Consider the following 16225-nt stretch of genomic DNA (forward strand, 5'->3'; position numbering starts at 1 on the left):
AACAAATTGTCGCTGTTTTTGTGTTGAATATATGCTATATGGTCATTTATGGACCTAACAGGTATCTAAAGCCATTTTATTTGTTTTTTATCTTATATTTTGGAAATGTACATCCAGGTTTTTTTCTTTATTCCCCCCCCCCCCAAGAGTGTGGGGCCCTAAGCTATAGCTTGTTTAGCTTATACGTAAATCTGGCACTGATCAAGAGCACTTTGTTTGCATTTATATATCAGCTTTTTCTCCAAGGCGCAGTTCTTCCCCCCGCGCACCATGCGCTCATATAATCCCCCCAACAACCGCCCTGTGAGGTAGGTGAGTCAAGTCCACAAGCAAGAGGAGAAAAAGTGCCTCGTGCGAGGGGTTCCCTTAAGTCTATTACGGCATATATCTATCCACAGACAAATATATGCCGTCTCCAAAGGGCAGGCCAAGTCACCAAGCCTTTACAACTGGGAGGAAGCGCTTCTAACAGCGCTGCGCTGGGTGGGGGGGCAAGGGGCGTGGTTTCGGGACGACGACCCTCTAAGCGCGAGGGGACTCTGCTCAGGCTGCATCCGCCGTGCGCCAGGGAGGCGCTTCCTCTCGTGAGGGGAGCGAGAAGAAGGGAGGCGGGGCCGTGCAGGCGGATTGGCCCGGCGGCGGCCGTGACGTCACCCTGCGCGCGGCGGCAGATTCGAAACTCCTCGGGCGCAGGCGCGGCTGGAGCAGGAAGGCCGCTCTGCTTGAGAGGAAAGAGAGGGAGCCGCCGCCGCCGCCGCCGCCGCCGCCGGCGCCGGGATGAAGAACACCGTTCCGCGGAGCACCGTGAAGAAGCTGCTGAGCAAGCACAAGCCGCATTTGCGCATGCGCGCCAACACCGACCTGCTGGTGAGGGGGGGGGGCAGGGAGCGAAGGCGGTGTGTGTATAGGGGAAGGGGAGGCCGGAAGAAGCCCAGTGGCCTGTCTCCAACGGAGGTCGGTCGGATACTCCCGGGAAAGCCTCCACAGGCGCCTGCCCAAACTGCTTGCCCTCCTTCCCCACCCCCACGCCGACCACTAGCTTGCTGATACCTGAAGGGACCTTAGTGCCTCGCCGGTCTCTCTCCAGGATCAGGGACAGGCCTTGGCAGATCCCGGCGCCCCGTGAAAGGAAGCGGGTATGTCCAGGGGACTCCGGTTATCCGCAGCTAGTGTTGCGGGTTTCGTGCCGGGTGCCCCCACCCGTCGCCGTATGTGATGGCGCTTTCGCTAGTGCTGTGCCATGGGAGGTACAGAGACATAAAATTGTAATAGTTGGAAGGGACGCCAAGGGTCATCTAGTCCAACCCCCCGTGGCGCAGGAGGGGGTGTTTAGGGTGCCACCCAAGCTGTTTGGCCAGGGTTTCAGAACTCACGCCCATGAAGTGTACGGTAGTAGTATTATCTACCTTCTTCATTGTTTCCTCCACTCCCCTGTTCGCAGCAACCAGCCGACACCAGTTTCTCAAAAGTTGTGTGAAATAGCCATCACGTTTTCAGTGTGAGTGTGCTATGAGGAGATGTGTGGATGTTGACAGCACAAAAGTCAAGTAATATATTTGCATCCTTAGTGTAAGATTTAAGGGACATTAGTTTGGCGCTGTGGGTAAAACCTCAGCGCCTAGGACTTGCCGATCGCATGGTCGGCGGTTCGAATCCCCGCGGCGGGGTGCGCTCCCGTCATTAGGTCCCAGCACCTGCCAACCTAGCAGTTCGAAAGCACCCCCGGGTGCAAGTAGATAAATAGGGACCGCTTACCAGCGGGAAGGTAAACGGCGTTCCGTGTGCTGCGCTGGCTTGCCAGATGCAGCTTGTCACGCTGGCCACGTGACCCGGAAGTGTCTGCGGACAGTGCTGGCTCCCGGCCTATAGAGTGAGATGAGCGCACAACCCTGGAGTCTGTCAAGACTGGCCCGTAAGGGCAGGGGTACCTTTACCTTTTTAGTTTGTCTGGAGTGCTTCATTAATCAACAGGTAGTGGCTTTTAAGCATTTATTTGGAAATAACGCTGCACTCTTCTTTTAAAGGTACATTTGAATGTCTTACTGTTTCTCCATCGACTAGCTGTAGAAACCAGGACCAATGCTATTGCAGAAAAGAGCAAAACAATTAAATCTCGACACGTTCGCTCTTCAGCAAAGGTAATTGCAGTTTAACAGCTGAAGTTCTTTATTTAAACACTGTAAACACCTCACACATTAATACTAAATATCAAGGGGAATGTTAAGGTCTGTTCATTAGATTACACTTTATGTTACCAATATAGCATTTGTTGTACTGTGTTTATTAAATGGCTTGGTGGGGGATCAAGCTTATATAATGATGTTTCCTATGTGTTTAAAATATGTGGTACCAAATCATATTTGGATATCTATCTAAAATATTTTTAGGCTGCCTTCTAGAGTGAGACTCTAATCGGGCAGATCCCATCATATAAATATAGATTCCCAAATTTAATAAAAAATAGAACAACCATAGAACACCAAAAAAGCCCCCCACAAAAAACAGCATTAAAGGCAGCAATAGGACAATAACCATAAAACAGCAACATGGATTAAAAAAATATATCTTTATGGCTGCAATCCTAACCCCACTTTTCTGGTAGGAAGCCCTGTTGAATTCAATACAACTTACTTCTGAACCCTCATAGTTAGGGTTCTGAACAGGTTGTTATATAATATTGCATGACAAATCATAATAAAATTGATAGAATAAAATCAGTGCTCATTACCAGGGTACTTAAACAAGAGACATTGTGACAACTCGGATATTACAACCAACCACATTTGGTTCCACAATTCCCTTCAAGTACAAACTCAGAAAAAACTACCATATTATCTTGAGAGACAATGGAGTGTGCCTCCAGGAGTGAAGTCAAACTGCTATGTTAGCAGCACCAAAGTGACTTCTCTGGGGCGCTGATGTAATCAAATGGAAAGCAGAGCAATATGTTTGGTACCAGCTTGGCTGCATGAGCTGCCAGAAGGAGGCTTACAAGGCTTCATCCAACTGTCTTAGGGACTCCACTCTGGATTTGTGTAGGGTTTACTCCTTAGCCTTTTCTTCTCCTTAAGATGTTCCACAAGGCAGGGGAGGTTTAGGTTCAGAGTTTTCCTTCTTATAGATGGGCTACCTTCCCAGGTTGACAAGCCCCATCTGTTCCTCACTTCCTTCTACAACACGTGCAGAAACTGCCTTCTTGACCATTGGACCCATGAGTACAGTGGTACCACTGGATGCGAACGGGATCCATTCTGAAGCCCTGTTCGCATCCTGAGCAAAACGCAACCTGCGTCTGATAACCAGCTATAGTGGTGCTCCATTGTCAAGCTACCTTGGATGTTGTCATGATGTAGCTTTCTCTGTTGCACAGCACAAGTTGGTGCTGAGTGAAGGTTATGTGACAACCCTATCTCTGATAAACTGGAGATAAGAATACTGCTAATGGGGTATGGCTAGGCTGGAAAGGAAGGAGATGCTAAAGAAGCAAGAGTAGGCAGCAGCCAGGCTCTGTCCTTTGCAGTGGCAGTGCCTGGAGCATTAGAAGGGTGCAGGTTCCTGCAAATTGAGTTACTTTGCAAGGACATAGGCATGAGGCAGCTAGCAGCACAGATTGAAGGCTTTCTCTGCTTCAGACTTCTAAGTTTCACTCTCCAGGCTAATTTTTAAATTGTTAGTAGTAGATAGCTTCTAGTGAGGACTACCAGCTGCACATCTCCGGAAAGGTAAAAATGTCTACAGCCTCAGGACTGGGAGGAGTTCCTGACAAAAAGCTGCTACTTGCATAATCTCTGAAGCTGTTATTTGTATTTCAGGAAAAACCTCCTGAAAGGGTGTGACACAATGCTATTTTACCTTCTGAAAGATTTCCAGTGACCGCCTGAGCAGGAGAGCAAAAGCTCTGTCCACTGACCTTCTGAATAAGTCACTTTGCTCTTGTCATCGGAGAAGGGTTAGCCTGACCATGTCTTGGGAGGCTTATATATATTATTATTGCTGTTTGTGACTTTTTCAGAGAGCTTGTTTTTATAAAGTTGAAGTTTTCAGAATCTATTGGGCAGTTGTGCAGCATATAATTTTGATTGAATTGCTCCCAAGTTATTGAATAATACTGTGAAAAAGTATTGAAAAAACCCGTATCTATGTATCCATATGCAAAGTTATAGCCGTCCTATCTGAAATATGCACCATGTTAAGAAAAGGAACAAAGCAGAGAACACGGACTGCCTCTGATTCTGACAGACAAAACTCTGGCTTACAGCAGCTGTAGTAAGATCATTTAATTTTTTTAGTTGTGTACCCACCCCTTCTTTTTTGTTTCGGGGCAGGGAAGATTTGCAGGCAGCGGAGAGGGGATCAACTTTGCTGAAGGCAGATGAAAACTCACAAGGAGACTCATTAAGTGCTCTTCCCCAAAAGGGAGTTTTAGACAGGGTGGCATCACAGGGAAGCCCTATCAACCATTTAGTTTATTGATGCAAATCAGTTAAGTTGACTTTGTAGTAGTTTAGAAAAATGTGATATTCCTATTTTTTTAAAAGCCCTTTGATCTAATGCATCTCATGTTAAGTATTGGTCTATCTTTATTTGAAATAACAGCTTTATATATCTGAAGGTACTGTATTTTGTTTCCCCCTCAGATTGTTTTAAAGAAGAGCCGAGGCTAAAGTCAAGAAGTATTCCTTCACCCCCTGATTGATTCTGCGTAATTACTGTCGTACATGTTCTGAGGTTAAAATTTCTGCATTTTGTACTTCTATTTTTCATATTCATATTTTTTCATATTTTTCAGTAGATAGATAGCCAAAGCCGATGCCATTGTTATTTGCAGGAGCTCACTACTTACTTTTTAATTAGGGCAATGTAATAAAACTGATGTGTATAATTAATACAATAGACAAATGCAATTTTTAACCTTGTAATGTGTTCACTTGTTTATAATGATTAGCAAGATGTCTTCTATGAGACTATGGCAAATGTTAGAAGCCACTTTTAATTCTCTATATAAAGTTACTTCTAGAAGAACAAAATTTTTCTCTTTCTTTCTCTTAATGAATATTTATCAACAGGGTTGCTGTAAATATGCATCTTTTCACTTGTTTATAAAACTTTTTGGTTTTTGAGATTATTTTAAGTAACATCGCAAATAAAATATTACAATTAAGCAAATGTTTGATGTAGGGGATTTAAACTGGGAAGCAGAACATTTACAAAACAGTTTGTAAACAGAATATGAAAACAAATGTTTCAGAATGATTTATAGCAATAAAGCTCTGCACAACTCCCCTCACTTGTTCATTTCACATGCTTTTCACTGTATCACAGAGTAAAAGGAGAGGTGTTTTAGACATGGTAAATCCTGTTGGGGCCGGTTGCAGCAGCAGTTCCTAGGAAAGGACAGACACTGATATATTCTTTCTCTTCCTTTACTGAAATGGCTTCTGGTGTTGGAGATGGCTAAAGGAATGGAAAACCCTGAAGTGTTCCCCTCACCCTCCTGTATTCATTTTTGGAAGAAGTAGCAAGTCTGTCATCTCTCTTTTTTTAACAGGAAAGATAGAAAAAGTGTAACTGGAAGCCTTGGTCCCTATGCCTGTATCTTTCCTTTCCACTTCTAACTGTACCCAAGAATACCAACCACAGGCTTCTACTTTCGGTCTCGTCATTCATATTTGGAATGCAAGTCTAAACTACTAAGTATAAATCCTTCAAAGGGATAGAAAAATTGCAAACATTTTAAACTCCCACTTATTACCAGTGTTTTGCAAAATGAAAGCCATTCACTTGCAAAACTTGTGGGTTGTTTCATGTATGCTACTTAGAAATATGATTAAGTACATGGTTAAGTCTCTTTTAATTGAATAGGGAATATACGAAAGCATTTATTATTATTTTTTTGCATTGCCTTAGTGAAAGCAGAGTTTTAAAATCATTTTTGTTGTGTGTATTAGTGCATAGTGTTTCTGTTTGAGTGAAATAAACTGTGACATAGACATTGCATCTTTTGGAAATTTCTTGCCTCAGTGAATGTTCCTTTTGTAACCATAAGATGGGGATAGAGTTAAGTGTCCCATTTATTTTTCTTCATGTGCAGGCTTCTATTTTATTAAATATGTTCTTTTTCTAGAATTAGCATTTTGCATTATGCTACTGGCAGTCATGACGCGTCCCAAGTTTTTATTGCTGACAGATGTGGGGCAATTAAGGGTTTCATTTTAAAGTTGTTCACGTAAAAGAAGGAAACTACTTTCAAGCTTTCATGTATCTTGTTAATGAAGTCTGAGTAGAGAGAAGCTAAATGTTCTGTGTTTTGACAGCATCCTGAAGACATTTCATTTTCTACACTAACAAGTGTCATCCAATCTTCCAGAGTAATTAATCAACAATGGGTGATTAACACTTCAGAGGTTATGGTTGACATAAAATCTGAATGTATATTTTAATTAATGCTGATGTGTTTAATAAGGTACTGGTTTCTGTATCTGTTTGAGAATAATTTTAGTATTGCATCTATAACATTGCATGTAACGTTGAATGAAAATTAACCTCCCCCTCAATATTGGAGGGGAGAAACTGTTGCTAAATTGTTACGTTGCCTGGCCCTGTAAATTCTTGGTGTTCTAGAGGAAATGTGCTATTGCTACACACTTTTATGTGTAGTAATTTTGCAATGAAGGTAGAAGGCAAATGTTTTAAATAGCTACTCAGCCATTGGGATGTAATAAATATCCCTTGGGAAAGCCAAATCCAGGCAAATACATTATTGGAGAACTGCTGGAGTAAAATTCTTAACATAACATTAAAAAGAGCCCTGCTTAATCCAACCAAAGGCCTATCTAGTCCAGCATCTCTCAGTGGCCAGCTAAATACCTTTGGGAAGCTCATGATCAGGACATAAAGGCAATAGCCCTCTCTCAGGGTTGTGCTGCCTCTGTTTTGGGAAGTATTATGCAGTAGTAGTTGTCCTCCGTGAACTTGTCAAAACCTGTTTTAAAGCCAAGTGCATAGCCCTCAACATATCCATAGCTGTCAACTTTTCCCTTTTCTTGCAAGGAATCCCATTCGGAATAAGGGAATTTCCCTTAAAAAAAGGGGAAAGTTTACAGCTATGCATATCTTACAGCGAATTCCATAGTTTCACCATGCTGCATCAAGAAGTACTGCTTTATATCTTTTTAGAAAAAACTTAGTTGCTTGTATGGAGCTCTCATGTGAATTGTGCCTGTCTTCTTTATCTGAGCTGCCTTTACTCTGCATCTTTTATATCTCAGTTTCTGAAGATATCCTATATCTTCATTTGCTAGATTTGCACCATGCGCACATTCCATGTGTCTTGGTATCTTGGTGGTATGTATGTAACACTTTGGTTTACGTACAAATGACTTTTTATATTGTTTCCAAAGGGTGTTTTTTAAAAAAATGTTCATGTCAAAAAGATCCTCTGCTGAGTGCTTCCTGTGCCAAAATAACCCTCACATTTTGTTGGTCATTCCTCAGGCAAATTAGGCCCCTTTAACATTACTTTGGCAGTGTGAGAGATGCTTGGCTCTTTGTTGTGTCTTGAGGTTAATGTGAGAAAACCTTGACCATGTTGGAGGAGTCCAACCTGTGGGTCTTTTCAGTTTTAGTATTGCAAAAGCAGTACAGTAGGAAGGGTCTATATAATGAGAACTATCTAAGTGATACTTGACTGCACAATGATGCCATGGATGCTGTCAAAACACAGATGCTTTTCCATGTTCAGCATGCAGTGTTAAGTATGGTCACTAGGTGGTAAGAATCATTGACACTATTTCTAAAAGGAACTGCTCTTAAAAATGGCCCTACATGAGGATTTTACTAGTGTTACGATTTCTAGAACTTCAGCTCCTCATAGAAAGGGTCACATTTACAAACATGGGTTTCAGATAAAGTGGTTGAATAAATTAACAGGAAGCTGGTATGTAACTTTTCTGCCAGTTGGTCAGGACAGTATATAAAAGTATAAACTAGCATGCCACAACAATGGTCTGTCTATGGTTACCCAAATTCCTAAGTATCTGTTCTTTTGGAAGAGCTGTTAACCGTTACAAAAGGAATTTCCAAATTCTTCCCACTATTTTCTTACAGAAATGAGAGATCAAGTGGCACACGTGCTGCCAAATTACATGTGATGTTGGTCGCATAGCTCTGCCTTTAACTGCAGTGTGTATGTTTGTGTTTGATTACAAATAGCCAGTACTAGGCCCACAGACCAGGTTAGAACTCTTGCATGCTGTTACCAGGCTTCAATCCTTTACCCCACCCACTGTGGGCCTGATCTGCATTGCAAAATAAAGAGGCCACCCCCCCCCCCCGGACCTCTTTTTGCAAAAACACAGGTAACAGTTGCCCAGAACCTGATCGGAGCTGGGCCCACAGCAGCAGCCAGAGTTAAAGCCCCCACATCGCCATGCTGGCTTTTTGTTAGAGCCCCAGCTCCTAAGGATTGTGTCATGGGACTAAGGTGACATATATGTCTCCCCTTAAAACTCCCATTTCTGTTAGCTTTTAATGAAAGCAAAAGTATATCTAATAACAAGAAATCTTTAATTTCCTGGGAGCTCAAGAATATTGCAGCAATGGAGATTGTGATCAGCATATGTAGACTAACACTTTACTAAAATCCTCTTGAATATTGTATTTGAGGCACAATTTTATAGGAGACTATTTTGCATAATCCTGTAAGTCAGGAAGCATATTGCTGCTGTTGTGCTGGATATTTGACCTTTCTTGACATGTTAGTAGTTAGTGTCAATTGCTTTGAACAAAATTCTAATCTTGGGATACATTTGTTATTTTGCTTTTGGCAAGACAGATAAGGGTGTTGTATGGACTTCAAATACTGGACCTGGAAAGCCAAGGCTAGAGGTTATTTTTTCTTATCTGTGTTTTAAGCAGTGACTAGAACTGCTCAGAACACTTTTATGACCTTTTGCAATGTCAAAACTGAAACAGAGGGGAGGATATCCTATGGTTTATAGTGTTAAGGGAATTACCTCACCAGCTTGAAAGGTCAATAGCTAATGAACACCAGAAAAGAGTGAGCTATTGGAACCCTGCAGTCTACACAGGACATAAAGCAATGCATCATAGCTTTTGGATTTTTTTAAGTGCCCCTTTTATTAGCAAACCCTTCTCTGAGTGCTTTCGATAAGTTATTTTCCTTAAATTGTAGTTCATTTATTCCAAAAGAAATTAAAAGTTTGAAAATCAAACCTAGTTTTTAAGATAATAAAATTACCCCAAATGTATCCCTCCCATTCCCCTCCCTTCTTTTTTATTTTGAAGACAGTATGCCTTTGGGTAGGGGCCCCTTTGTTTCCTTCTCTATTTTAATTCGCTATTAATAATGTTGGATGAGAATGAAAAGTCTGTACTTTATAGTGACTTCTGTTATGAGACACCAGAATAATAATCACTCTCAACATTGAAATTAAGAGGCCTTTTTAGTCTTTTATTCTTAACATCTACAACTCAAGCAATATAATTTCTCATATTAGGAAGCAGCCATATAAATCAAGAGGCCAGAGTCTTTTGCTGAGCCATACTTCTGATTTTGCATCTTAATTCTACGTTTATGTCACAGATTAGGTTTACACTGAGAATCTTGCAGCTTCAATCCCCCAGAAATAGGCCTAGAGGCCAAATGCAGCCGTTCTGACAGTCCCATCTTGCCCATTGGATTTTCCTCAGCCTCACTCACTCACCAGCTGCTGCCTTCTCCACAGACCACATCTCCCATAGGCCCTGCTTTGTACCCTGCTTGAATATTTTGGCAGGATTTGCTCAGGAATGCCAGGCCTAATGAGTACAGCAACTCTGCTTCAGTAGGTCTTGTCCCTGTGAGACAGTTGTGGAGACTGAAGGTCCCCACCTTCCCACAGCTGCCTAAGCCTTCTCATCTCCCAGGTCTTTCCCAAGCAATCTGAGATTACAATGGGGTGGCTGCCTTTGCTCCTCCCGCTTAATACCTCTCCTGGTTCTGGGAAACCAGGCGGTAGGGGAGCTTGTCACAGCAGGAGGGGAGGAAACACCCTTGCTACTTCACCTGCCTGATTCATCTCTGCCTCTTGGCCTCCTCCCCAGCCTCCACATCTGCCTCTTGAGTCTGGAAGGCCCTCTGCCATCGCCCTTCCCAGCTTAATAAACCCTGCTAGAAGAAGAAGAAGAAGAGTTTGGATTTGATATCCCGCCTTTCACTCCCTTTAAGGAGTCTCAAAGCAGCTAACATTCTCCTTTCCCTTCCTCCCCCACAACAAACACTCTGTGAGGTGAGTGGGGCTGAGAGACTTCAGAGAAGTGTGACTGGCCCAAGGTCACCCAGCAGCTGCATGTGGAGGAGCGGAGACGCGAACCCGGTTCCCCAGATTAGGAGACTACCGCTCTTAACCACTACACCACACTGGCTCTCTCTTCAGCTTCTGACATCATCTCCATCCCACCACCAATCCCTGGGCTCTGAACTTCCTTCACTTGCGGCTTCCCCAGCTGGTGCCTCCCACCAGTGCCCATCCAGTCCATGACACAACTAGTCTTCTGCACAAAGGTAAAACATTCATCATTGCCTACTTTTACCTCTGGTACTGCTCACTACTGGTACATAGCCCTTACAAAGTTACCCAGAAAGGAATGCAACTCTTGGGCTGAAAATCGTTCCCCATCTCTGCAGAAATCAGTCATAACAGGTGGTTGAAGGAACTGCTCTTGATTTGGACTGAATTTGGGAGGTGCTTGAAAATGTAAGTAACTTGTTTGCCTGAGTAGTTAGTTCCAGTTCCCCACTACAGTTCTTGTGGTGATTGGGTCTGTTGAGGTTCTCCTTGCTTCAGGTGCTTGTGCCTGGTTGATACGCAAAGCCAAAAGATGGCTCTTGCCATCTTTATTCAAGATCTTTAGCAGACTTCACACCTTCATTTAATTCCCTTTGGGAATTTGTACTGGCAATGGAAATACCGTATTTTTCTGTGTATAAAACTAGGCCCCCCCCTAAAAATTAATGTCAAAAATTAGGGGGCGTCTTATACATGGGGGCGTCTTATAGACTGAAAAAATCGGTAGATCTCACTTTGTGAAACGAGGTGGAAAACAGAAGTGTCTCTTTCACAAATAAAGTACTGATTTTGTCTTCGGATTAAAAATGTTGCAGTATAAGTATAGGTTATATTTGATCTGCAATACTTCTAATCTTTTCACCGTGATCAAATAATAGGTGGTGAACTTGTGGTGGGTTGGTGGGGTGGGGGGAAGTCTGCAATAGAATATAAATGAGTCTTTTAACTGCAGGTTTTCTATAGCTTGGCAGATATACTTGGCATTTGCATACCCAGACCACAAACTGATTGCTATGATAGGATTAGTTTATTCATATGCCAATACTCTTTTCTTAAAGGCACTTTCAATGTATTTTGGGGGTTTTCTATTGTTTGCTTAAGAGCACCACATGATAATTCATCACACAATGTGTAAGTGCTATCCAAACATCACAAAGGCAGTTCCAAAGTTCAGACATTTACCAGTCTTCCTCGTCTCAAAGCAGATAATGGCAAATCTTTATTCCATATTCAAGGCAATCAGAACTTTGGAGCGTCTTCAGAGTAAAAATACTGTGGAATAGAGCTGCAGGCCCTACGTTAACCGCAGCATAGTTAAGAGTTCACCTTATGTCAAAATTATTCTACATAATTTACAAACTATGACAAAATAAATATTTCAAGAGTCTCCCCCAAAGGGTAGTAACTACCAAAAATAACTAAAAGATAATAATAGCCAAAACACTTTCTCAGTTATTTAAATTCCATGTTATGTACATTAGTGTCTGCCAGCTTCCTATTTAGATTGAGGCCCTGTAAATGACCTCTTTACTGATGAAGAGTGAAATGAAATTCAGCTCCTTTTTAAAATCCTGTGAACTCTGGCTTTTCTCCTCAGCTTTATTTGAAGGACATTTAACCAAGGGGAAAATATTACCTTGCTGCTTGTCAGTATGAATAATATTTGAATTTTTAATAGTTGTCTTATCCTTAAAGAAACCGACTTTGCAGTTCACTTTTTGGAAAGCTTGTTCAATGTAACTTGCAGTGTTGCACTCTGCAAGGCCACAGTGCCCACAAGCAAATGAATCTCTATAGCGCTTGGTAGATGTTTGTTCCAAATCTGGTGCCTGTATAATAAAGGTAAAGGTAAAGGTACCCCTGCCCGTACGGGCCAGTCTTGCCAGACTCTGGGGTTGTGCGCCCATCTCACTCAAGAGGCCAGGGGCCAGCGCTGTCCGAAGACACTTCCGGGTCACATGGCCAGCGTGACATCGCTGCTCTGGCGAGCCAGAGCTGCACATGGAAACGCCGTTTACCTTCCCGCTAGAAAGCGGTCCCTATTTATCTACTTGCACCCGAGGGTGCTTTCAAACTGCTAGGTTGGCAGGCGCTGGGACCGAGCAACGGGAGCGCACCCCGCCGCGGGGATTCGAACCGCCGACCTTTCGATCGGCAAGCCCTAGGCGCTGAGGCTTTTACCCACAGCGCCACCCGCGTCCCTGCCTGTATAATAAGCATAGCTAAAAACATCATCAGTGGCTGCAATTCATTATGGTGAATTGCATATACTATCAACCCTCCTGCACTTTGCACTTAAGGGAGATCAGATCCTCTCCATACTATTCAAGGATTGCATGGTAATATGAGAGCCTCGTGCAGTGTTCCCATTCTCTAAAATGAGTTATGGTGATGCTATTTTATGTCTCTCTTGAGGTGGGGAGGGAGGAATAACTGTTTATCCATGAGAATCATATATGGGTGCCCCACTCTGCTGTAGTGAAGGATTATGCTTTTGCAGTTTAATTCTAAGCTTGGATTATATCAAATTGTGGCTTTGTTCTAGTTGAAAATCACCAGTTTTATGTTGTTTGAGGGCTAGTAGGGTCTGATTTGACTGGGTGACCTGACTTATGTTGCGTGGAAGTGCTGTTTGTTAGTGCAAAGCCATCATTGACTAGAATACCTCATTTACTGCTTGGTATTTATTGTAAATTGTTTACCATTTCTGTCTCGCCTTGTCCCAAAGAGCCCTCAAGCTGATTCAAAACAATAAAAATTGCAGTATTTAAAATATGAACAAAGTAAAATCAATATCATAAGAGGAGGAAATGGAACATGCATTCAAAAAAACCTAATGGAGGTAAAATATTCCAGAGCCAACATGACCACGGTAGTGTCTTCTCCTGGAGGATACTTCAGTTCTGACAAACATCCTAACAATGCCATTTTGATGTCATGCAAATTTGTGTTTTATAAGAAGTGCTGAGTGGGCTAGACCTAGTTTTTCCAAAGTCAAGCATCAGTAGCTAACACAGACAATTGTAGCCTTACACCTTTGAGATCACAGTAGAGTAAACTGAAAACTGACATTTACAGGATTCAAGGTCCAAACTCTTTCTTGCATCATCAAAACTAATTGGTTGTAGCCATTTCATTTGTTGTAACACTTTAAAATCACCATGCCTTAAAGTAAAATGGTCTCAAAGTAAATTTCACATTTGTATCATGGGCTTTGTCCAATGGATCTCAGTTGCATATAAAGATTTGATCACATTTTATTCTTGTAAGAACTGTGAGATAGGTTAAGCTGAGTGAGAGTGAATGGATTAGATGAACAGGAATTTGAGGCTAATTCACCGTGGCCTTAAGACTAACATGTCTCTCCACCCTACGCTGACAATTAGTGTAATAGGGTGGTACCCTTCTGCTTTGTAGTAGTGATCCGTTTGATGACACACATACCAAACCTTTCTCATAGAAGCTGTACTTAAATGTTCAGATAACACAACTTGCTTTCATGCCTAAAGCATAGAGACAACATGCTGCAACTGCTTCTCCTGCTCACTTTTTCTAGATCGAAAAATTCCAATAAACTATAAGGATCTGTTGCAGCATATGAATTTTCCACTGTTAGGCGCTAACAGCTTTATACAACAGTATAAACATTAAGTAGCTGGTTTTAGCTATCTCTCATCATTCCTTACAACTGCTAAAGCTATAATCTGCTGAAGCTGTGCAACATCACACCCTTCCTGAGATTTTCATAGCTACTGTAGCAAAACATATTAGATGTAGCCAGTGCAGCTGCTTTCATATAGTTGCTGGAAGCAAATCCAATAGCTGTAGGGTCCTTGCTTAACCAAATTGTGTCTCTTAACTGTCTGGAGCGCATCTAAATGCCACAGGCTGTAAAATGTGTTGGGATTAGTTTGCCACCTTTGCAGATTTATATTCCATGTTTAATTTCTAGGTTGCCATGATTTTTGGAGTTGTTCGAAATTGTGATGCAAAATGCTGGTCACAGAGAGTGGCTCTTTAAACAAAAAACAGCACAGGAATGAAACATATCATTACTAAGAATACAAATCAGGCCTGCATATTTCCAAAACGCTGCATCTTTAATGTTAAATATATAAAGCATTCAACAATTATGATGCAGCATAAAGGTAAAGGTAAAGGAACCCCTGACCATTAGGTCCAGTCGTGGCCGACTCAGGGGTTGCGGCGCTCATGTCGCTTTATTGGCCAAGGGAGCCGGCATACAGCTTCCGGGTCATGTGGCCAGCATGACTAAGCCGCTTCTGACGAACCAGAGCAGCGCATGGAAACGCCGTTTACCTTCCCGCTGGAGCGGTACCTATTTACAGTATCTACTTGCACTGTGATGTGCTTTCAAACTGCTAGGTTGGCAGGAGCAGGGACCAAGCCGATGGTTGCCAACAGTGGAGAACCGTTTATAATAATGAAAGTTCAACTTAAGGCAAATTCTGTGGCGTGGTCACAGATATGGAAAAATTGGACAAAAGCAGACAAACATCTAGAAGAGAAAATGATGGTCTGTCTTCAAAAAGTATACTCTGGTTTCTCTTCAGATCGTATAAATCTTTCGCCTTTTACAAAAAGTAGTCAGCAAGGCAAAAGTAGTGAGCAATGAGAATAAGCAGAAAACTGGAAAGTAACATCCAAGGATAAATGGATGCATATTTATGTAAAATAGGCCATTTCCTTTCGAAAGATAGAGAAAACTGCTCTGTTAGTAAACACAATTTTATTAGGCTGGTTTGTGATACTGTAAAGCATGTTAGTTGTTAGATGTAAAACTAAACATGAAATCTTGGATGCAAAAAATATGAAATGTCTGCTAAGGTTCAATGAAGTGGTCCCTGGTTACCAAAGAGCAAGTGCTTTATGATATGAGAGAAACAGCATTAGAATATAATCTATTTTGTATTTTGGAGATTGGTTTGTCTTTCTGTTCTATATAGACTTGGCCACCCGTTGAGATATCGTCCTCAAACTCAGAACAAAGTTTCCCAAGGTGAGAGCAGGAGTCTTTGTTGACAGTTGGCCACAGGCCATTTTGAATTACTGCCCGGTTTTAGGCCTCTTGCGATAGATATCATTGCCAAACTTGGCACAAGGGCTCCTGAGGTGGGGGAGGCAGTCTTCGTTAATATTTGGAGCCTGGGTGTCACTTTGAATCCAGATGGCAGACTGAAACATGACTTTGGCCTCACCTGCCATATGGCTACCTCTGAAGGTATCACCTCTTGGAGCAGGACTTTGCCCAATTTTTCACAATGGTTCCAATCTCGAGATATTGTTGAATTATGGAGGTGAAGGTGGCACTCTTCATCTACATTTGGCCACCAGGGGCCACTTTGGATCAAGATGATGGACCAAATTAACCCTAATTAAACATCTCCCTAAAATTCATTTGACTGTTGGTCAGGTGCTCCCTGGATCAGTTTGTTGCATTTGATGTCTAAATTTCACAAATTTCACAAATTACACTACTTGTAGTTAATATGCTCAGAAAATGATCTATGGTGCCTTATGGCTTTATTAAGGCATGCTGCTTTCTTTTGTGCATGAAAGCAAGGTGTCAGGGTTTCAGGGACAGAGAGCGAGGGGGAGGGGTCCCAGGGCGACGAGGAAGAGGACGACGATGACCCGAGGTTGTCAGTGAGTCCGTCAAGTGAATCCGAGGATTCCCAAAAGGGAGCCCCCCTGGTCAGGCCAAGGGGCAGTAGAGAGGGAAGCAGTCAGAAGCAGGGGAACGAAGAGGGAATCCCCAGTGGGGGTTGGAGATCGGGACCGGCCTCTCTGTCGGAACGGAGTGAAGGGGGTGGAGTTGCCAGTGTGTCAGAAAGAGCAGAACAGGGAGCAGAGAG

The 16225-nt window shown here is 42.5% G+C and overlaps 1 protein-coding gene across 1 annotated transcript; it reads left to right on the forward strand.

Moving 5' to 3' along the window:
* The first annotated feature begins 530 nt into the window (after positions 1-530).
* On the forward strand, positions 531-5283 carry CENPW (centromere protein W). The gene is made up of 3 exons (XM_083731552.1): positions 531-867; positions 2025-2138; positions 4638-5283. The coding sequence occupies exons 1-3, from the start codon at positions 778-780 to the stop codon at positions 4662-4664; spliced, it is 231 nt and encodes a 76-aa protein (XP_083587678.1). The 5' UTR covers positions 531-777; the 3' UTR covers positions 4665-5283.
* Positions 5284-16225: the final 10942 nt, after the last annotated feature.

Source organism: Podarcis gaigeae (genome assembly GCF_964106915.1).
Source record: "Podarcis gaigeae genome assembly, chromosome: 3".
NCBI lineage: Eukaryota > Metazoa > Chordata > Lepidosauria > Squamata > Lacertidae > Podarcis > Podarcis gaigeae.